Source organism: Misgurnus anguillicaudatus, chromosome 17, assembly GCF_027580225.2.
Source record: "Misgurnus anguillicaudatus chromosome 17, ASM2758022v2, whole genome shotgun sequence".
Classification (NCBI taxonomy): Eukaryota; Metazoa; Chordata; class Actinopteri; order Cypriniformes; family Cobitidae; genus Misgurnus; species Misgurnus anguillicaudatus.
In genome coordinates this window covers 38,719,921-38,743,561 of record NC_073353.2, presented here as the reverse complement: position 1 = coordinate 38,743,561, position 23,641 = coordinate 38,719,921, and the positions used below count along the sequence as shown (strand labels likewise).

The window sequence follows — 23,641 nt, the reverse complement described above, 5'->3', positions numbered from 1 at the left end:
TTTGAACATCATAACTAGCCTACACAGACCAGACAAAACAAACACAAATAGGCTGCGTACACCGTTTAGTGTAGAGTATGACATCAAAGCACCGCGATAGTGATGCAAAAGCTGCGGGTTGAAAGCTGTGCTCGCGGTACTTTACGTCATAAACCGATCGGTCTCCGCAGCGTCGCCTGAAGTCGAGCATACCTCATAGCAGCAAGAAGTGAGCTTTGCTGACGTCAGCACATCACGTGATCGACAATGAGCCAGCAGGTCACATGACACACAACGGCCAATAGGATTGGTCGAGTGTGGCACCATCAGCAGGGCAGAGGAAGAGCTCTCAACTATTCGTTATTATTCCACTTAATGTCTTCATTTTGTTGTTTTTATGAAATGCGGATGTGTGATTATTGAAGTGTGATTTGTCGAAAGCAGCTGCAGGGGAGAGTTTAAGCGCACGAGCTCAGATGACGCGGGTTAAAGCTAAAGTTAGCTGTATGTATAACACACATTGTACACATCTATGATTGATTTACATTCAGTCTCAGTCTTGTGTTTCACTCACGTTTGTTTTCATCTATATTTTGTTTTTCAATCGACGTGTTTGCTTGATTCCTTTACGCATCTTTGCTTGTAAATAAATCAATCCGTTCGGTGTAATGAAGCGTTCCATATCTCACCTTAAATGTTTGTGTATAAATAATATGAAACCTGTTTTAGGACCATACATTTTTTATTTTATGACATTAGCAGTCCATTACTGTCATCCTGGATGTGTTTATAATTGTCATTGATTTCAATGACTGGTGTCTTAGCATAACTTATAATTATCGACCAATGTTTCCTTATGACATCAGTGCCTGACAGGTCAGATGAAGAACAGATTGTTAATTTTTATTTAATTTCTGCTATCATATATACAATTGAGACTATACCAATAGAAACATATTAACATTTTTATAACTTTAATAATAATTGTGGTATGTTTGGTAGACCTGATATGAAATAATGGATGAAAAAAGTATGCAGATATCAGTCAATCCGTAACTGTAATGAATTGATTTTGTTTTTATCTAAAGCAGCGTAAATAAATAGAAATGTTCTTCTTTCAAATAGAAATAAATGTATATTTTCCCATTCACTTGTTTGGCATTAAAGGTGCAGTGTGTAGATTTTAGCAGCATCTAGTGGTGAAATTGTGAATTGCAACCAACCGTCCACCGTTCACCAAAACGCATAGAGAAGCTATGGTAGCCGTTGCAGGACAAACATGATGTTGTCTAAGACAAAATTCAGTAGTGAGAAAATGTGGTTCGTAGAGCAGTTTGTCCGTTTAGGGCTACTGTAGAGACATGGGGGGGCGGCACAAAATGGCGACTTCTATGTAAGGGGACTCACAGTGTATGTAGATAAAAACGGCTCATACTAAGGTAATAAAAACAATACAGTTCATTATGTAAGATCTTTATACACCACTGCTAATATAGTTATGCAGATTAGATTGCATTTCTGTCAAGAGATTCTTCTAAAAGTTACACACTGCACCTTTAAGTTGGAGAGAATGAGTGATATTTTGTGAGTCATTGAAACACATGTATACTCATACACACATTCAATAGGTTTGTCATGACCTACTCTAGTAGACTAGCTTTATTTCATTCAAGTTTTTCCCCTCTGTGCGTGCGTGTGTGTGTGTGTGTGTAGTGTTGTATTTAGTTTGTTTTGCACTGGTTAAACAGGCTGGCCTGCATGTTAACTGAATTCTAATGGTCACTATTGCATGTGATCTGTAGGGCAGAGTAGCACATGACACCCGGCAGCTGAGTGAAAACAGTGAGTCCATTTTTTCCTCTCATTCCTTCATTTTGTGTTGAACCACATGTGTAGATTCAGCTTTTTTTATCACTATGTGAACTAGAGAGTAGTGTTATTATAGATATATCTGAATGATAGATTTCTGTGTGTTTAAAGGATTAAACACTTGTGTATAAGATGTTTGGCCAGCCAAAATGACATTTGCTGGACCATTTAAAATGAAATAAAGGAAATGGCAAGTGTTTGTTTAAAGTGGATAGTTCACCCAAAAATGAAAATTCTGTCATTTACTCCCTCTCATGTTGTTGCAGACCTTTATAAATTTCTTTATTCTGATGAACAAAAAGAAAGATATTTTGAGAAATGTTTGTAGCCAAATCGTTTGTGGACCCGATTTACTTGCATAGTATTCTTTTTCTCTACTATGGAAGTTAATGGCGTCCACGAGCTGTTTTGTTGCGAACATTTCTCAAAATATCTTCCTTTGTGTTCATCAAAACAGGGACATTTATACGGGTTTGTAGCAGCATGAGAGTGAGGAAATGATGACTATCCCTTTAAAGTCTGGAAACATCTTATACATTATAACTTAATCAAAATTCTTGATGTTCACTAAACTAATGAGTAATTTCACAACTTTCTGTTCTAGATTTTGAAGGATGAATTATTTGTGGTGTTAAAGGTGAGTAAAACTCTAAACATGCACCTGTAGTTTCATAAGTTTCAATAGTTTTAGGGACATGTGTTTATGTTGGATATTCACAGTGTTTGTACAGTAAAAATGACCTGTGCTGTCGAAATGCACGTATAAATGTTGATTTTGGTCGAAATTGAGGTTTTCATAAAATAAGTACATGAAGCCCTCGTCTAGTGATCCCAATGCCCTAAATAGCCATTAAACATCTAAAATAATTCTTATTGGTATGTTTTCTGAGAGGTGTACCATCTGAAATGCTTAATCTAATACAAAGATGCGTCTCCATCCACATGCACATCTGACATTTTGGTTAAAAGGAGGGATTAGAAAATAAAGTGCAGTACTTGCTTGATGTTGAAATAATTATTAAGAGAGATAAGACATGAAAACGATCTTCCTCGCGCTGACTGACAGATCTGAAACATGGCAAGCGCTTGACTCTGATATATATACGCAAAATTAAAGTTTTAAAAATTTCTGTTTTGATAAGAATTCCCACAGATATAATCTGTTATGTCGTAAGTGAATGTTCGGTTAACTGTTGGGTAAAATATCTGATGTGTAAGATTATATTAAAACTTTACATTACAGTAGATCTAAAGCTGTCTGTCTTAATGTCAATCAAACAATAAAACAAAGAAAAAAGTTGAACATATAATTTTCCTATAGTATTGTTTTTGACTTTGTGTGCTAAATATATTAGTTTTACAGTGATTTAAAGGTATGGATGTGGTGATTTTGCTTATGAACCTTCAAAAATCTTTAACTGGAATTTTCTCAAAATTGACTTTGCTGACTCGATCAACTTCAAATCGTTGTAGATCTGTCATTTTTTTTTATCAGATTCCATCAAATCATACATCGTTTTGAAGATTTTTTTTAATAGAGAATGTCAAAATATATTAGTCAACATTTGAAGTGGATCAAAAGCTTTCATCAAAGTTGTCTTAAGACATTGGGTATTGGTTTTAAGACAACTTTTAAGAAGGTTTTGATCCACTTGAAATGTTGACTAGTGTATAGACGGTTTCATCGGACGCATGTGATACACGTCTGGATCCGAACCTTACTTCAGGTTTCCTTTTTTTAATGGTCTGACTACTTGCTAAACTGATCTCTTGAACAAATGCCTCGTCGAAAATAACAAATGTTTTTGTTTCCTATATAATCTATGTGTTTTTGTGCTTGTTATATAAATAAACTATGTTTAAAGAACTTTGTTGTTATTTATTCTTAGCGGAGTTTACCGGAAGTTACGTGCGGATCGCGACAGCCGCTTGTTTATGTTGTTACTGCTGAAACCGTCTATATATTACTCATTTTTCAAAATTTGCTCATTCTGACTCATTTTGCCAGCACGGGTCACATATGTATCTACATAATGTAACATAGTTATTGGTTAATGTGTAGTTAATAACCAGCTAAAATGTATTTATTAATACAGAGAGTGATTTTTGAGCTCTTCTTCACCCACTATCACTTTAGGCCTGATCCTGATGTTATGGCTCTTCTGAATGTCTTTAATGTTTCTTTGAAGGTAATCAGTAAGCGATCAACTGAAACAAACATGTCATCCAGATCATCTCTTCTTAAAGTCATTCTTCTGGGCGATGGTGGCGTTGGCAAGAGCTCGCTCATGAACCGCTACGTCACCAACAAGTTTGACGCCCATCTCTTCCACACCATCGGCGTGGAGTTTCTCAATAAAGACCTGGAGGTCGACGGTCATACGGTCACGCTCCAGATCTGGGATACGGCCGGTCAGGAGAGATTTCGCAGTCTGCGAACGCCCTTTTACCGCGGCTCCGACTGCTGCCTGCTCACCTTCAGCGTGGACGACAGCCAGAGCTTTCACAACCTGGCCAACTGGAAAAAGGAGTTTGTCTATTACGCAGACGTTAAGGAGCCTGAGAGTTTTCCCTTCGTGGTACTGGGCAATAAGCTGGACGTGTCGGAGAGGCAGGTGTCGAGCGAGGAAGCCCAGGAATGGTGCAGGGAAAACGGCGACTTCCCGTATTTCGAGACCAGCGCTAAAGATTCGACCAATGTTGCGATAGCATTTGAAGAAGCTGTGAGGAGAGTTCTAGCCCTGGAAGACCGACATGAACATTTGATTCCGACAGACACCGTCAATCTGCACAGGAAGCCACGCAGCGGCACACCCTGCTGTTAATGGACCACGCGTGTGTCATAATGATCCATTTACATTAGCTATTTAATAGTCCTTTAGTGAACTGAATGAGTCTGCATTATTTGTCCATATGCACTTGAATATCAACACTGGGTTGGGTCCATTGGGTGACATCTGAACTGTCCGAATTGTTTTGAGGATTCTGTGCGTTCAGTCATTTATAGATTGTGAGATTTGAGTTGAAGAGCAAATGCAATAAATGCAGTGCAAAAAAAATGTTTTCTTAATCAGCACTTTATCTTGTTTTCTATCTAAACATCCTTTAAACAAGATCACTTTGCTCAATACATTTGTGTATGATGCTTGTTTTCAGAGAATATATTGACTAATAAAGTTTTCATCCATAACCTGTTACCATATATATATATTCTTTAAAGAAATCCTGTGGGTTATATGCCTAAAACAAGGAAAAAATACCAGTGCGGATTTCATCTCTTAATATTTTGCACAAGTCTGCTTATAATGTAAATCGTTTCAAGGGTGTTTAGATGTTTATACTGGAAACAAGACAAAATTGTGATTAAGAAAACATATGTTTTAGTTGTTGTTGTTGTTGTGTCTGTTTTATGTGATTTTTTTCATCTATAACTATGAATAACTAATGCAGCTCCTGTATTATAGCAGGGCAGGTGTTTATACACTGTGACTGATGTCTAATATATTAACATAACAACAAGATTGTGTACAGAGTGCCAAATATAAATACTTAATACAAAAAAAAGGTGGGGAGCTTAAAGGGATAGGTCACCCAAAAAGGAAAATTCTGTCATAGTTTACTTACCCTCATGTTGTTAAAAACCTCTGAAAATGTCTTTGTTTTGTGAAACACAAAGTTAGATATTTATAATGAAGCAGGAAACACAAGCACCATTCACTTCCATAGATGGAAACAATACTACTAGGGAAGTCAGTGGAGCTCAAACACAAACATTGATCAAAATTCCTTCCTTTGTGTTTAGCAGAACAAAGAAATGAATACAGGTTTGTAACAACATGGGGGTGAGTGAATGATGACATAATTTTCATTTTTGGGTGAACTATACCTTTACTTAAGCACTTACTTAAAAAGCACTAAAATCTTCAGATTGTAGAATATTAAATTGACATTAAAGCATAATTATTTAACAATGATTCATGAAATTTTTTATTTGATTTAAAGTTGTTATGTAATAAATAATATGGTTACATAATGACATGTAGTCAACATTTAATTCAGATTTACCTTCTTTAATTGTTTTGTGTATTGTGGTGTTATGCACAATTCATATAGGAAATATTCTTTGTAAGCATTTATCATAATATTAAAACTGCCTTTTATTTGATTTTCCTTTTAGCAGATGTCACAAATCTCTCTTACTTTTTTACTTAATTTCCTCCAACCATCTGTGCCTACTTTTTATGATTTAAAGGGGACATTTCACAAGACTTTTTAAGATGTCAAATAAATCTTTTGTGTCCCCAGAGTATGTATGTTTAGTTATAGCTCAAAATATTATATAGATAATTTATTATAAGACACTTTGTAGGTATGAGCAAAAATTTGCTGTTTTTGGGTGTGACCTTTAAAATGCAAATGAGCTGATCTCTGCACCAAATGACAGTGCCGTGATTGGATAGTGCAGATTAAGGGGCGGTGTTATTATAATAAGATCCCCTTCTGACATCACAAGGGGAGCCAAATTTCAATAGGCTATTTTTTATCACAAGCTTGCAGAGAATGGTTTATCAAAACTAAGTTAACTTGGTTGATCTATTTCACATTTTTTAGGTTAATAGAAGCACTTGGGACCCAATTATAGCACTTAAACATGAAAAAAGTCAGATTTTTATGATGATATGTCTCCTTTTAAGTTTAGATGGAAAACAATCGGGTCATGCTGACTGTGGGTTCAAGCCACACATGCTATTTACTGTAAAATAGTACAAGTTAATATGTTACAATGAATACAGCCTGAGTAGTTTGTCATCTTATTAATTCTGTTGGTACATAAGAGACAGGGACACTTTAGATCCTCTCTTTATTTTGATATACACACAACATATCACAGCTTAAGTAAATAACTGAAATATGTATTTGAAATAGAAAGATGCTTAATAAACACACAAAATACACATCCATATGAGAACAAAATTCAAGCAAATGTACATGTTTAAAATCATTAACCAAGGAGATGTTTCTTCCCAAGAAACTGGACTTTCCTTTCAAACGCTGTGGAGCGAATCGGTGTGTTTGCTTCATAGAAAGGATTCATTGCAAACTGGGTAAAGAGAAAAAGATGTTTCAAAACAAATTCAATATTACATTCGTATGGTACGGAGAATGAAGAAATACTTTACCTTGATGTACAGGTCATAAACATCATTAAAGAAGTTCTTGATTCCATCCTCTTGCCGGACATCATGCAACATTATAAATCTCATATGTATACAAGCAAAGTTAAGGAATAAACATTGATGAAATACACATTTTTCTGTCCTGACTGCTCAGTGTTTTATGTTTATCTATGATTTTTTGAATACATTATTCTTATACTTGCATTTGTGTCATGACATAGTTTGATGACAACTTTATTTGAACATGTAGGACATAATAAAGAATAGATTAGCTGTTGGTTTAGGATATGACCTGCAGTGACGAAGGCAGAGACAAACCATTCATTAAACTTGTCCACAGTCTTCAGATACATGTTGTTGGACATCCACATATTCTCATCCACCAGATCAAGTGCAGCATGAGCGATAAACTGATTCAGATGTCTGTGGTCATCCTGTCACGAGATCATCAGCATCAGACTTACATTACTGCAGTGTTAACTATCTGATCATCATCATCATCATCACTTACCTTTGATTCTCCCTTTCCAGGAGGAAGAAACTCCATCTCAAATACTGGATTATCGTGATGACCCACCATAACAAAATAAAAACTGCCCGACATTGTGAATCCTCACGAAGATGAAATAAAGCAGTCAATATAAATACAGAAGATTTTATAAACAAACCTGCGCTACTTAAACACGCGCTACGCAAATAAGTTTGGTTTAATTTAAAGGACCCGCATTCTAACAACAATAGTGTTACGCAAAGTAATAAAAAAATAAGCGCAGAATCTAATGTATATCAGTGAAAAGATTGCGTATTATTGATGACCATATGACTTCCTGTTTCCGACGGCCTCTCGCAGCTGACACAGAAACAGCCAATCAGAGGTGCGCACGAGCGTCGCGTCATCAACACAACACCGGAAGTGTAACTGTTTGCTGGCAGTTAGAAATTTAAAAGGATTTTGACCAGCAGAAGCCGCGAGACGTCGCGTTGCTAAGTAACTGCGCGCGTCAGTGTTTTTATCGATGTGATGAGATGTCGTCTGTGAATGAAGAAGAGAGTTTAACTCCAAATGAGCTGCGACAGAAACTTTATCAAACCTTCAAGAGTCGCGGACTGCTGGACACTCTCAAGGTTTGTGATCACTAACTTACACACTGCATTAACTAGCTGTCATTAAACTGAATGCATCTTCGTCTGGTCACCATTAAAACTTAGTGAACTGCGTCCAGTAATATTTAATGGTGTTCTGTTCTTTCCCATTATCCAGACAACAAATGACCAGTAGAGACCTTTATAGTTCCCATTATAAGACACACTGTATGCATGGGTTTGTGTTTTATCCAGTTGTTTTTTCACATCTGATGTTTTGATCTGCAGACACAGCTTCGGAATCAGTTGATCCAGGAGCTTCAGCAGCCTCTTCGTACACGACCCACTGTTCCCAGATCAGCAGCATCAGCAGTACTCAGTGATTCAGTGATGGTTAAAGCTTGTAACAGTGTAATGATAGATCATCTACAGAGTATCGGCTATGAGTACACGCTGTCTGTCTTCTACCCGGAGTGTGGGATGAGTAAACATGAGGTGATTGTGTTATCAATATCTAATCATTTACTCTTAACAGTTTAAAGCAGGACCTTGAGTAATACATACAATAATACAATCATGTTTTTATTTGTTTGTTTTTAAGGTGTTATCGACCAGAGATCTTCTTCAGCTCATGAAAATCAGTCCACATACGCCTTTATACAAAGCTGTGGTAATAAACATCAATTTGATCAGCGTGATGATGAGATGTTCCTGTGTGTTAAATCCCTGTTTGATCTAAAACTGACCTTTCCTTTTTATCTCTGAACAGATGTCAAATATCCAGAAGGGACAGACAGGTATGCTGTATAACAATATAACTCTTTCATTTTAAATCAAATGAAATGTATCCTTTATTTAATGCATCATTATATTTTTATAGCACATCATGGATTTTAGTTGTGAAGCAGAAGTTGTTTCTAGCTATTTTACATAACTCACCTGTTATCTCGCATTATCTGCATACATTTAAACCTATTGCTGCACCTCACTGTAGATACTAGTTTATACAATTTTTATAAAACATTTGAAATAAATATATTTATTTAAAAGAAAACCATTTGAAAAACAAACAAATGCGAATTAGTTGTTTCCATCAAGTTATTGGTATTGGTTATATTACTAACAGTAAGTAAAACAAGGTACACTTAGAAAATTGAGTTATACATTTACTAGCAGTGCAGCTTGTTATTGCCAAACTGAATGCTGTGCACGGAAAAAGAAATGCTGAATTTTTGATGGAGGCACAAGCAGCAAGGGCGTTGTGATGATGTTGAGCCCCATATATGCAGCATGAAGTTAAAACAACTTGGTTTTGCAAGTCAATTCAACCTACTATTTTAACTTTTGACCTGTGATTATTTGACATAATTTATAAAAACAAGTTACAATTGTTTAAAGGGGAAGTCCACTTTAAACATGGGGCCCATTGACTTACCATAATATTTTTTTCCTACTATAAAAAGTCAATAGACCCCATCTTTAAAGTGGACTACTACTTTAACTTAAATTGTTACAGGGATAGTTTACCCAAAAATGAATATTCTGTCATCATTTTCTCATCCTTATGTTGTTATAAACCTGTATGAATTTCTTTTTAATGATGAACACAAAAGAAGATATTTTGAGAAATGATGGTAAACACACAGTATATAATTGACTTCCATAGTAGGAAAAAATATTTTGGAAGTATTGTGATAAATGATGAATAAAATGATGGTTAGCACACAGTTGACGGTACCCATTAAATTTTATCATATTTTTTATTCCTACTATGGAAGTTTAAAACAACATGAGGATGAGAAAATGATGACAGAATTTTCAGTGAACTTAAATCTCTTTTAAGTTAAAGTAACAAAAATATATGTTGATTTGACAAAAATGCTGAATTTTTTTTACAGTGTGGTAAAGATAACATCAGCTGATACAGCTAGACGATCAGTCACACGGGTTTAATGTTCGCTACGTCAGAATTTATTCGACAAATGTGCTTCCATCTCCCATTATTCGCATTTACTCTTTTTGGCATAAATCAAACAAAACTTTTTTGCCACTTAATGGATTTTTATTTGAAATTTGCCATTTCCATCACTTGTTTGTCATGCAATACTTTAAAATGCGCATAAAATAAGTGTGATGGATACCCAGATGAACATCATCATTTTTTTCCTCCACAGGTTTTTTGATGAGTCTGTTTACAGAACTCATTGATCATCACATTCATGAAGAACACTGTGATGCTGTCACCCAGACCTCAGATGAACCTGCTCATAAACAATCTCTCGGTAAACCACACTGAACATCTCTCATTCATCAGTCATGAAAAACACATGTAACGAGAGAGCTTAACAACATATCCACCTGATGTTGTGCAGTGGAGAAGATGCAGATGATCGAGGAGGAGTATGAAGTCCTGAGAAACAGAGGAGATCGATGGGCGTCGGTGGAGGCGAAGCTGGCAGGATACAGGAAGGAGATGGAGGAGCAGTCTCAGGTGGAGCTGAAAGCAAAGGTCTGTCTTCATCACACTGGATAGTTGTTTTCGTTGTATCAACTCGTGTTATAGAGAACTTATCAAATCATCGTCTTCATCACACAGCTTCAGCACTTTATGGATGTTGAGATCATGAAGGTGAAGAGGGAGGAGCAAGAGAAATCCCGAAAAGAAATCCTGGCGCTGAGGCGAGACCTGGAGAGAACATATGAGCTTAAATCTGAGGCTTTGATGAGTCGTGAGAAAAACGCAATCGAGCGATTACAGAAACATCAGGAGGTAAAAAGACTTCAAATAATCAATGTTTTAAAATAAACTTCAGCTGTTCTTCAACATAAAACTCTCCAATCCAGATGGAGGAGAAAGAAATGTACACACAAAGACAAATGTTGCTGAAGGACATTGAATCTGTGCGTAACAGAGAGGTGGACCTTAAACGGAGAACTGAAGCGTTTGAGAAGTGAGTTAAATCTATGATATAGTTTCCCTGAAGTCTTATGATCGTTTGTGATTCAAATAAATACTTTACAAACATTATACGTTTTTATAATCATCTGAATGTGACCGTACTGACCACAGGACATGTAAGTTACACGAGGAGAAGATGAAGACCATGGAGGATCTTCTGAGGAGAAGAGAAACGTCTGTTAAAAACATGGAAGATTCATTTGATCAGAAACTAAAGAGCGAGTTAATGAAGTAAGTAAAGATCATTAGTTGTTCATGAATCATCCTGCAGGTGTCGCTGTTGTAAAAGAACTGCAGCACAGCAGACTGGAGTTAAACCTTAACATGTCTCGTGTTTGATGGAGTTGTTTATGATCAGAATATGATACATCAGCTCTCACTGTTAAAGTTGAAGAGGACATTTGTTCAGTGGTGCAATATTTTCTCTACACTTTAATTATAAGTAGGGTTGCAAATGGGCGGAAAGTCTCCAGTAAATTTATGGAATCTTTCCATGGGAACATAATCTGGGGAATGTTGGAAATATTCCAAATTGGAAACTTAACAGGAATTTATGGGAGTTATATGGACATTTTTATAAACTATATCATATGCAAACAAAAATAAACATTTAGTTTGGTCATCAGCAGACATGCATGCAAGGTAATAAAAAAGTGAAAAATCCTGATATTCATCAAGCCGTGGATTTATTTGATCAAAAATTTCTGATTAATAAATGCATGCTTGATGAGCATAAAATACTTTTTTTTAAAACATTAAAAATATTAATGTGTCCACAACTATTGGGTGGTACAGTAATTCTGTATGATAACAAAAATAATGGCCTTTCTGTAAACTGTGTGCATGCGACTGAGTAATGTGCAGGGTAGAAATTCAACAAAAATTGCATTAAATCTTGTTGTTTTAAACAAAATTATGTTGCAGGATTTTTAAAACTACATTTCCCTCTTATAGGCAACTTTGCATTATTTTCAAATTCCTCATTTATTCCCATGGAAAGTTTCCAGTCTTTCCCAGATTTTTGCAACCCTAATTATAAATCAGTCATTGATAGAAGACTGTTGAAAGTAAAGCAGTCATGTGATTGAGTCATGTTTACATTCATTTTAATCTGTATTTCTTTCTTTCTGTTAGGTATCAGCAGGAACTAAAGGAAGATTATATCAAGAGAACTGAGATGCTTACAGAAAATGAGAAACAGAATAAAGGTCTGAAGATTATAGCAGACAGATGTGACTGATCTGTGCTGTATGTGTTGGTTAATAAAGTGATGTTTTGTGTTTGCAGTTGAAATGAATCGTCTACAGAAAGAGTCGGCTGTTATTGAAGCTAAAGCCGATGAACATGAGAGAAATCTGGCACAAGTCAAACGTCTGCTGGTAAAACTATGATCGTATAGTCACCATCATACATCTTCATTCATGTTATTTTGTGTTTAGATTGTGTCAGAATCATTTTAGGGAGTATTTATGGGTCTTGTATAAGGTGAAGGGAGAACACTTTAAGCAGATGCACTGAATAATAAATATGAATATGTTTATATATCTGCTTCATGTATCTGTATTGCAGGTGGAGTTGGAGACGGCTAGACAGCAGATGTTTCTCCTCACACAGCAGAAAGAGCAACTTCACGAGAAGCTGGAGAACATGAAGGATTATCCCGAGCTGAAGAGACAAACGCTGGAGCATCAGACACACATCAGACTACTGAAACAACAACTGGAGGACAATCATGAGGAGAACCAGAGACTCAGACGAGGTCTTCACTTTTCCTCTCTCTCTCTGTGTCTGTGTGTGTTTGTTTGAGATCTATCTGTCTATAATCAGTCTTTCTGTTTAAGATTGTAAGGTATTATTATATGTGTAGTGTGTGTGAATGATTACAGACAGAGGTCACACACACTTTAATATTTCACTTAAGATAACAAACTCCTCCATTTACTCGTGTGGATGAAATCAATAAGTCCTGGTAGGCAGTGAGTTACAGTGATGGTTTTAAACACCAGTGTTTCCCATACATTGATTTATTTGTGGTGGCCCACCACAGAATCAACACTGGCCCCCACAAATAGAATTTTCGTGATTCTCATTTACATTTTTATTTCACCATTTAAAACAGCTTAATTCGGCTTAAAATATAAATTGATATATAATACAGATCAAATACAGATACAGATCAAAGAGTAGAAGTGAAACACGACATGATGACATCACATATATGCTAATTAGCGGATGACGTCATCACCACCACAGTCTCCTCAAAATCCTGTGGAAAACACTGAACACCAAAGGCACATTACACATGATGACATTACACTGACTTAAGTGGCTTACTGCTTTATTAATCATGAATATGGCCAAAGATAGCGACTAAAACAGTTTTAATAATAATGAGAATGAAGAGTTTTTATGTGCATGGTTTGTGCTTTAATGCATCAACTTAGTTCATTAACGAGTTATCTCGTCAATTAAGAGAAAACAAATGCATAAAAAGGTGTTCCTGATGAGTTTTTATAGTTATCTGTAATTCCGCGATTATCCAATAGATGGTGCATTTACCCTATTTATAAAAAACGAAGCCAAAACGTTGTTTATTAATTTTAAACTCTGTGTATGTTTTGATAATCATTCTGAATCTGATCTCTAACAAAAATGCTATTATTTTTAAAGAAAAAAACTATTCAACCCATATTTAAGAGTTTATAAGCAGAGAAAAAGTATAGATATGATGAAACGGTTCTTTCCCAGTTTAGTTTGTTTATTTATTTGTTTATTGTTTGTTTGAGGGTCTGGTCTATCATTTGATATATTTGTATGTTTATAGATTATAGTCAAACATTTTCTTGGAAGGCATTTTGTGAAACTTTTGGGAAAATTACATAAAATGCTGGTGGGCAACTTTTCAAAAAAAGGCCGGTGGGGAAGGAGTTCATACAGAATCTTCTCACATTGATTCTTATCAAAAGTTCAGGTGTTGAATGTATTGCTCAGATTTGGTGATGTGTGAATGTTTTAGTAGAAATTGAGTTTTGCATGTTTGCACATCTATACTTACTGACAGCAGCAAACATTTGCAGACTAAATATAAAACCAAAACCTCAGTGCCATTTCTGTCAACTGATGTTTTTGAATTCATTCATTTTTGTGAGTTTAGGTAATTCAGTTCAAACTCTAAAGGGGTGAAATAAGGATAAAAGATCCACAAACAAACATTATATCTGTCTGTCTGAATCTAATCGGTTTGCTGGAACAGAGAAAGGTTTAATAGTTAACGGTTCGTTTCAGCAGTGCAGTCAATGCCAAACTAAATCACTTCCATTATAATCTACAGCCATCTTTACACTGAAAGCACACAAGTGCTCCACTGTGTTTAAGATCATTGACTGATTTTTGTGTTTCTCCTGCAGAACTCAAAGCTCCGTCTACAGAGCAGCTGCGGCTGCAGGAAGAGCTGCAGAGACTGCAGACGGCACGCAGACGTGATGAAGAAGAGTTTCAGGAGCAGAATAAAGTACTGCACACTCAGCTTCAACATGAGGTGAGATATATATATCAGATATTCATGTGTATGGACTACTGCCCTCCCTCCAAACTAATTCATAAGGAGCTGTGTGTTGTGTTGTGTGTGTGTGTGTTGTATTGTTATAGGTCCATCAGTGTACTTTATTAAAGGGTCAGCTGGTGGAGTGTGAGGAGCGCATCAGGTGGATGAACACAAACGTTGAGGAGATTAAACTTCAGCTGAAACACACACAACAAGGTTCAGTCTGAGGCCGTTCTGCATGTTATCGCTTACTTTATAGTTTCTCCAGTAGGTCAGATTCACTGAAACCTTGCACCTGTTTGACTCTGTGTTCACAAACAAGGCATTAGAAATCCATTACTCAAAACATAACATACAGCTGCTCATTCATCATCTCTTTGACTTTATCTGTGATAATCACTCACTTAATATCTCATTCTTCTGACCATACAGACCAGAACTCAGAAGAAAGAAACACTATGGTTAAGTTTTCTCAATCATTTACCACATTTTACACTGCTCTCCCTTTACCGTGTTGTACTTTGCTCTCCCGGTACTGTTTACTGTGTTTTACACGGCTCCTGGTACTGTTTACAGTGTTTTACTCTGCTCTCCCGGTACCATTTACTGAGTTTTTCACTGCTGTCCCTTTACCATGTTTTACACTGCTCTCCTGGTACTGTTTACCGTGTTTTACTCTGCTCTCCCGGTACCATTTACTGAGTTTTTCACTGCTGTCCCTTTACCATGTTTTACACTGCTCTCCGGTTACGGTTTACCGTGTTTTACACTGCTCTCCTGGTACTGTTTACAGTGTTTTACACTGCTCTCTAGGTACCGTTTGAGTTTTTCACTGCTGTCCCTTTACCATGTTTTACACTGCTCTCCTGGTACTGTTTACCGTGTTTTACTCTGCTCTCCCGGTACCATTTACTGAGTTTTTCACTGCTGTCCCTTTACCATGTTTACACTGCTCTCCGGTTACGGTTTACTGTGTTTTACACTGCTCCTAGTACTGTTTACAGTGTTTTACACTGCTCTCTCGGTTCCGTTTGAGTTTTTCACTGCTGTCTCTTTACCATGTTTTACACTGCTCTCTCTGTACTGTTTACTGTGTTTTACTCTGCTCCCTCGGTACCATTTACTGAGTTTTTCACTGCTGTCCCTTTACCATGTTTACACTGCTCTCCGGTTACGGTTTACTGTGTTTTACACTGCTCCTGGTACTGTTTACAGTGTTTTACACTGCTCTCTTGGTTCCGTTTGAGTTTTTCACTGCTGTCTCTTTACCATGTTTTACACTGCTCTCTCTCTGTACTGTTTACTGTGTTTTACTCTGCTCCCTCTGTACCATTTACTGAGTTTTTCACTGCTGTCCCTTTACTGTGTTTTACACTGCTCTGCCGGTACTGTTTACCGTGTTTTACACTGCTCTCCTGGTACTGTTTACCGTGTTTTACACTGCTCTCCTGGTACTGTTTACCGTGTTTTTTAAAATTCTGTCTCTCTGTAGTACTGTAAGTCAGCGTCTGACAGTGATCATGTTCAGGGGCCTCATTTATAAAACTTTGCGTAGGATTTGCGTCAGAAGTGGCGTACGGATGAAACATAGGACGGGCGTACGCACAGAAATATTCGGATTTATAAAACCGTGTGCACGCACATCCTACGCATTTTTCCCTTAATAAATCACAATCAATTCTAAATGTAGCGCAGCTTTTGCGGCTTCATGACACGCCCATAGTTGCCCATAAATAGTCCGTGAAACGCCCACAAGTTAATATGCATTGATTGCGAAATCATGGCAAACACATAGAGGAAATAAAAAAACCCGTAAATTCACTCAATGTGAAGTAGAAGTTATCGTTGGCGAGGGGGAAAAGAGGAGAAAAACGTTGTTTGGAGGGCACAGTGGGGCATTTTATTTCCATTCATTTAATTGCATCTGACAAGCTACAGATGTCGGTAATAATCGACGTGGAAATGGGACATTGTTCAGCGCAAATGTAATTTCTTGTTGCTTCCTGAATGGTTGAGACATACGCCATACATTGTTTTATCAAAAATAAAACACACTAAAGGCATATGCATGAATACCATAATTCCGTAGATTATGAAGATATGGTTTACTATGAAAACAACTTTCCCCAGTGAACAATTAATACATCTATCTATTTATTTATCTATCTATCTAACTATATATCTCCTTAATTATCTATCTATCTGTCTATTAATTGCATCTATATCTGCTCCGCCAGACGGGAATATCAGTTTTGTACATTATTTCGTTCTGTTAACTATATTCTTTATGAGGATGAATTGCACAACATGCCAATATTATTGCAGAACATATTTCACTTTTCTATTAGCAAATATGTGTTCATTTGAATTTCTGTTGTAATTTTCGATTTCTTTATTTTTTTGTTTCACTGCTGATCGATCAAACGGGTGTTCGTGTAGGCTGTTAATTGTAAGACTTGCTTTGTGAAGTGTTGTGTCAAACTCAGTTCCCCCTATGTTTCCCTTTAGTGTGGTGCTTTTGTGGCGTTTTCGTCACGTTACATTTAGAAAGATTAAAGATTTGAATTGGTTATACTAAAAAGGCATAATATCATGTATTTTATAATACAATTTATTAAATATTTCATACATTTGACAGTTTTCTATTAGAGTATTTCTTTTAAAATATAGCCTGTCTTTTTCTTTTTTTCCTTTACTGGTCGTTTTAAAAATGTAATGTTTGCATACATAATTAAATAAATATTATACATATAATATTATTCATACTGTAAAAATAATTGACTTACCATTAAGAACAATACAAATACATTACAGAAATGCACACATATACATCTCAGTAGCCATTAAAACTTTAAATATATAAATAATACAACCTATAACGTGATAAAAACGCCATAAAAACACTACACTGAAGGGAAAAATAGGGGGAACAGACTTTGACACAACAGAAGTCTTCATGTTATTTATGAGAGGTAGTGTTGTCATTTTTACTTTCACTTTCACGTGTTTCTTCCATCTGCCGTCGGTGTCGCCATTTCTCATTTCACCCGTTTTTATGCGTACGCCTTGGTCAGAGCTTGCGTGACGGACAGCACATTTTCCCGTCACGTTTGCTTTTTATAAATAACAACTATTGCGTAGAGAGTGGCGTACGCCTTCTTTTGTGCGTACGCAACGTTTATAAATGAGGCCCCAGGTCATGTGATTTGTTTGGTTGGAGGTTTCAGTGAATCTGACATTCATCATTTTTTTAGATTTGTTCCTGAAATCACTTTCAGATTTGTAAGCTATAAACTTACAAATATATTTCATTCTTTCAGAGTTGCCACATTTATTTCTAATAGTGATTTTTAATCATACAAATGATTAAAGATATGATGGAGTTTTTATAGGTGTGGGAACTCTGTTATCTCAATCTGTGCTTCTCCTCTTCTGTTCTTTGTTTCTGTGATTGGAGCGCAGCTCTCGAGAATGAGATCCTCCTCAATCCTAAACCTTCTCTGGTAGATCGATCTGTTCTCACTTTGATGCCTGACAAGCTGCTTCCTCCAGACGTTTACATAGACAGCGCTCTCCTCAGAAGAGCTCCAGGTTCTGATGGTGGTTTATCTGAAACAGGAGTGACTCTCAGAGGTCAGCGGCGTTCATCGCCTCAAGCACAGATTCAGGATCAGGACTCTGAATTGGTGTCTGGTGCATTGGCCAGGATTCATGAGCTGGAAATAGAAGCTGAAAGATTAGAGGAAGCTTACAGAAACCATCGGCAAAGAGCCACAGATGATCTCTCACTTCACCATAAGAGAGCCAGCGCGTCTCACATCAGACCCAGAGTTACCTTCACTGGAGATCCACCTTCACACGAGCACCTCACGAGAACTCCTCCAGAAGATCAAACTCCACCCAGACTTGACTCTCCTCCAGCCAGACGTTTGTCTTCCACCCCGCTCTCCATGAGCAGAAGCAGATCAGATCAGACTTCTGCTGTCACTCAAGGTAGCACTTTGGTTGTTCAAGATTAATTTTTAGGATGAAATTCTTTCTTGTGTGATATGATGATGATGATGATATGAAGAGCCTGTAAGGCTCTTGCACTGTATTGCTTTCAGGTCATTGTGATGTTTGTAATTTAAGACACTACTCACTCTCAGAGCGTCTGTGAATGATGTTTAATGTTTGACTCAGACTGGATGAGGAAGACCAACGCTGAAAGACCATCAGTGATGTTCACTGATCTCAGTACAGACAGACAAATCTCACCAATCCCCGCTGGAGACACGAGCCTGTCCAGAGACCTGATGTGTGTCAGCAGCCCCACGATGAAGAGCACCACACGAGACAATAACAGGTTCACACCTCCATTCATCTACAGCTAAACATCTTCAACCATCATTTCAAACAAATGACAAATGTTTCATGCTGGAGCAGCTTAAAGAAATCTAGTTAGAGTCATTACAGGATTACTTTTATAATAATTTGCTAACCCCCATGTCATCAAGATGTTTATGTCTTTCTCTATTTAGTCAAGAAGAAATAAAGTTTTTTGAGGAAAACATACCAGGTTTTTCCTCTTTATAGTGGACTGTTGAGGTTCACTAGTTTCAATGAAGCTTCAATGGGCTTTAAACAATCTGAAGGCATTTAGTGTCTAGTTACAAAATATTTGATTAATTTTTGTGTTTAGTACAAAATATGAATTTCTATATATTGTTTTTGTGTCTCGGATGAGGACAACTTTCCTTTTTTGTGATATTTTATGTATTTGTTTCTCAGTTTGTTTTCTGTTTTTCTGCCATTGTCGCTTTGGGTTTAGAATGATTTTCTGTTTCATTTCAGACATCCAAACTCTAACCACAAGCAAAAATAGTATAAAAATCAGAAGAAAAACATGTATAAACAAAACCATCAAATTACATCCTAACCCAAACCACAAATGATGATAGTTTATAAATAGGGAAAAAAAATGAAAAACCAATACATAAAATGACACGATGAAGACATTCATGCTCAATGACACAGGGAAATAAAAGGAAAATTGTGTCCACATAACAGTTGACTGTGAAATATACAAAAGTGAGGATTTATTGCACAGATGGCAACCTATCACTGTACCACACTTGAATTCAACGACACATTCTTTCACAAATGTTTGTAAAAGCTGTCTGCATGTTTAGAGATTGATTTGTACACCTGAGGCCATGGAAGTGATTAAACATCTGAATTTAATGATTTGGAGGGGTGTCCCAAAACCTTTGCACTATAGTGTATTTGAGAGACGTATCGCCAAACTGATGGCTCTTTTGTAAACATTAGAGTTACATTAAACACACTTCTGATGATAGTTGATGTCTCATCATGATGTCATGTGATTTGTGTCTGCAGTCCACCTAAACTCCAGCAGATCATCTCTTCATCATCTCAAGAGTCTTCACCACAGCCTGAGAAGATCAGCCTTCATGATCTCACTGAACCATGTATGTGTGTGAAGCATCAATCTGTGTTCATACCGTCATGACCACTAAACCTGGATGTGTAGAGAAATGTGTTTGTGTGTTCAGATATGTCTGCAGATCAGGAGTGTATCCTGGAGAACCTGCAGGACATAAACACACAGCGCTGCCTGAAGGATGAGGGTGAGACAGCTTCTGTCTTCATCTGGTGCTCATAGACATCATGTTCATTTAACTCTAGATGTGTATTTGTGTTATGATGTCACAGTGATGATGTCAGCGGTACCTTCATCAGACAGCTTTGAGGAAGAAGAGGAGAGGAGATCACAGGAGAGAGAGGAGGAGGACCTGGTGAGAGTGTTTGTATGTTAGGCCATCTGGGCGTTTTGTTTTTGGCATCAAAGCATCTGTGTGTTTTCTCACATTTGTTACAAATAATCTGAGGAATGTTGCACAACAACCCTTCCTTGAGGCATTTCGTGGTATAGTCACAAAATATTTGATTTTTTCCTTGAGCATGGACACAATTTTCCTCTTCTTCTTTTTTCATGACCCAGAGCACAACTTTCATTTTTGTGTCATTTTATAAAAAATTAACTTATTTTTAAACCATTGGGGTTGGGGGTTAGATTTGAGGTTTGAGTTAGGATGTAATTATATCCCATACAGCCATTTTTTTATTTCTGTGGCCCAAAATATGTTTTAAATGTATGCTAAATACATTTTATAAAAAGTGAAGCTTAATTAAATATATTTTTGAATTTAAAGATATATGTATTTAATTTTAACCTTTATATATTAACATATATTTCTAATTCTAATTTTACAACCCTACAGCAAAAAATATATTTTACTTGCCAAAAATATGTTTATAACGTTTATTTTTGCATTTAAATATATTTAATTTGAACCTGTTATGTTTAAAGGTTATAACATAAACATGAACAATTCTTTCAAAGCTTCATGAATTAAAAATGCTTTCAAATATATTTCAAAATATACAAAAAATGATCAAAAATATATTGCACTGGTTTTGAAAAAACTTTGTTTTGCAAAGTGAAAAGTTGTTTTGCAAAGTGAAAAGTTGACATACTGTATAAAATCATGTTGAAATTATTGAACTTAATTTTTTATGTTAAAGTAACAAACCAATATATGTTGATTTGACAAAAATGCTGCATATTTATACGTGTTTGTAAATATATTTTGGCCATTTTTTTTTTTGTATATTTTGAATTATTTTTGAAAATATTGTTTTTTGCCATATGGGATGTATTGGTTTCTTAAAAAAATACATGAAATGATACAAAAACAAAGTCGTGCTCGTGACAAGAAGAAAAACAATGTCCATGAACACAAAAACATCAATGAAATATTTTGTGACTATACCACAAAAATCCTTTAGATTGTGTTGTGTTGCAACATGTGGACAGACAGTGTGGTCATCATGAGTGACGTCTGTAGTCATCATGTGTTCATAGATGTGAATGATGCTCTACTGAGACACATTTATGATAAATCTTTATTTTTCAGGAGATTGAACACGAGGAAGAAGCAGAAGAGGAGCAGGTAACACTAACAGCTTCAGTGATTGCAGGAGGACGAGATGAAGAAGCTGAGGAGGAGGAGGAGGCATCAGGAGGAGCTGATGTGGTCAATCCACTGGAGAAATACATGATGATCCTCATGCAGGGAAAACACGAGGAGGTGCATGAAAAACACATTTTAACCCTTTCATTTACCTTGTGTTACAGTGTAAAGGAAAATTACTGGATTTAAAAGTTTTTTTTATTAATTTATTGTTTGTATGATTTTCAGAGCCCAAAGAAAGAGTCGGAGCATGAGAGCGCTCAGGAAATCTTGTTGTCTGAGAATATTGATGACAGGTTTGTTTATGTTTCATTCACCTGTGACTGCTATTCAAGCAGATATCTGTTTTTTCTGTATTTTTTATAAACATTTCATTTATTCTCCAGCATTGATGCAGTTTCACGTGAAGAACCAGATGAGGATTTCTGGTGAAACCTGCAGAGCATTAAACGTTTACAGTTCTGTATTTTTTTATTATTTTTATAGTCTGATTCACACAATAACTTGAAACTGTCTGTATAAATCTGTTTATTTATTGAAATAAATTTGACATGACGTGAATGTTTGTGTGTCCTTTTAAAACGGTAGTAAACTCTGAAAATGTGTCATGCGAACATCTATAATTTAATATATCACAACTGTTTATGATGTTTAAAATGTCTCATTGAAACAGGACCTGTTTTATTTTTTTATCATAAAATACAATAAATTGTGGAGATCTTAACACATTCTGGGTAAAATACATCAAATAAATCATCAATGTTGGGCAAATAAAGTTAAAAACATCCACCTTGTTATTGGTTTAGCTGGTTAACTTACCAGTTTAAAGCTGCAGATTACAAGAAGTACATAAACACATTTTGGTCAATCATAGAAAAACAATCTCACAGGGCTCATAAAACAGCATGATGGTTTATATAGTGGTTTAGACAGAATATCACCATTTAAAACAAATACAGTTTAAGATAAAAAACTAAGAGAAATCACTACAGTTAATGAAAAATATTGGTTACAAAAGGTATTATAGAGAGAACATACATAAACATGGATTAAAATAACAGCAATGATCTAATAAAAAGCATTTCTCACATGATTATAGGATGTTATAAAGCAGAAGGCAAACACTGCTTACAATATCTGTCAATACAAATAACCATCACACAGGTTTTCTTTATAAAGTTATTAAGAACTCGAGCACTATAAACCTCTTTTACAAAAATGACTGTAAGATTTGTCTGTATTTACAATCGCACATTTGTTGAATTCTTCTCTTCCTCTCAAAAAACAAAACAAAGCTTGCGTTCCACTTTCTGAACTGGGTCACATTACTCATGCTGATGAATTTCAACGTGCTGGATGTAAGAAAACATTTTCTGTGATCTGAACACATTAACAAAGTCTTCATGTAAGATTTTTCCTTCAATCATTTTATAACTCTGTAAACATAAACGCTCCAAAAGTCTTCTATTGTTTATTCTTCACTAATTTGAATTTGTTAAAATCATAAATGATCACATGTTATATTAGGTGACCTTAACTACTATGTACTTGGCCATTTAACTTAAAGGGGTGTTCATAAGACTGACATGACGCGTGTGTTCATGAATATGAAGGAGATTTTATGGATGTTTATGATAACTGTCATTAAGTGTCATTCGCTCAATTATGTCATTTTTAATGCAAAGATGACATTGTTTGAGATGACTTTGTTATGACAACTTGACATAAACCAAGACAACATAACAAAATTTGTCATAAGCATGACAAAGCAGATATACTATCAAACTTAATAAACCACCCAGCCCCATGGGCCAACACCACACCGAACGGTCATGTGGTTGGTTTTGACATTGGCTGTCTTGATTATAATTGTGTCATGAATTTTTTTCTTTATTCGTTAAGTATTTAAAACTATTTGACATTTTAATGACAAATAAATTTGAACCACTGTAGTTGAGGTCAAGAAAAATATTCATGACGCTGTTATAAAACT

The 23,641-nt window shown here is 35.9% G+C and overlaps 3 protein-coding genes across 5 annotated transcripts; 2 read left to right on the top strand and 1 right to left on the bottom strand.

The window, feature by feature from the left end:
* Nucleotides 1–257: 257 nt before the first annotated feature.
* Nucleotides 258–6,024, top strand: rab9a (RAB9A, member RAS oncogene family). 3 transcript variants are annotated; one of them, XM_073854734.1, is made up of 4 exons: nucleotides 259–437; nucleotides 1,790–1,821; nucleotides 2,453–2,485; nucleotides 4,038–6,024. In XM_073854734.1, the coding sequence occupies exon 4, from the start codon at nucleotides 4,068–4,070 to the stop codon at nucleotides 4,671–4,673; it is 606 nt and encodes a 201-aa protein (XP_073710835.1). In that variant the 5' UTR covers nucleotides 259–437; nucleotides 1,790–1,821; nucleotides 2,453–2,485; nucleotides 4,038–4,067; the 3' UTR covers nucleotides 4,674–6,024. The 3 variants fall into 3 exon arrangements, with proteins under 3 accessions (XP_055072273.1, XP_073710835.1, XP_073710834.1); XM_073854733.1 differs by having other exon boundaries at nucleotides 260–431; nucleotides 1,784–1,821; XM_055216298.2 differs by lacking the exon at nucleotides 1,790–1,821 and having other exon boundaries at nucleotides 258–429.
* Nucleotides 6,025–6,692: 668 nt separating this feature from the next.
* Nucleotides 6,693–7,848, bottom strand: trappc2 (trafficking protein particle complex subunit 2). The gene is made up of 4 exons (XM_055216299.2): nucleotides 7,537–7,848; nucleotides 7,316–7,459; nucleotides 7,029–7,115; nucleotides 6,693–6,949 (listed from the first exon to the last, which is right to left on the bottom strand). Exons 1-4 carry the CDS (start codon nucleotides 7,627–7,629, stop codon nucleotides 6,851–6,853), a joined length of 423 nt encoding a protein of 140 aa, XP_055072274.1. The 5' UTR covers nucleotides 7,630–7,848; the 3' UTR covers nucleotides 6,693–6,850.
* Nucleotides 7,849–7,904: 56 nt separating this feature from the next.
* Nucleotides 7,905–20,409, top strand: ofd1 (OFD1 centriole and centriolar satellite protein). Its single transcript, XM_073854732.1, has 18 exons — nucleotides 7,905–8,150; nucleotides 8,397–8,603; nucleotides 8,710–8,778; nucleotides 8,878–8,905; nucleotides 10,283–10,390; nucleotides 10,481–10,617; nucleotides 10,705–10,878; nucleotides 10,953–11,059; nucleotides 11,179–11,298; nucleotides 12,202–12,275; nucleotides 12,355–12,446; nucleotides 12,637–12,826; nucleotides 14,475–14,605; nucleotides 14,716–14,827; nucleotides 18,074–18,604; nucleotides 18,794–18,956; nucleotides 19,991–20,241; nucleotides 20,327–20,409. Exons 1-17 carry the CDS (start codon nucleotides 8,052–8,054, stop codon nucleotides 20,121–20,123), a joined length of 2,475 nt encoding a protein of 824 aa, XP_073710833.1. The 5' UTR covers nucleotides 7,905–8,051; the 3' UTR covers nucleotides 20,124–20,241; nucleotides 20,327–20,409.
* Nucleotides 20,410–23,641: the final 3,232 nt, after the last annotated feature.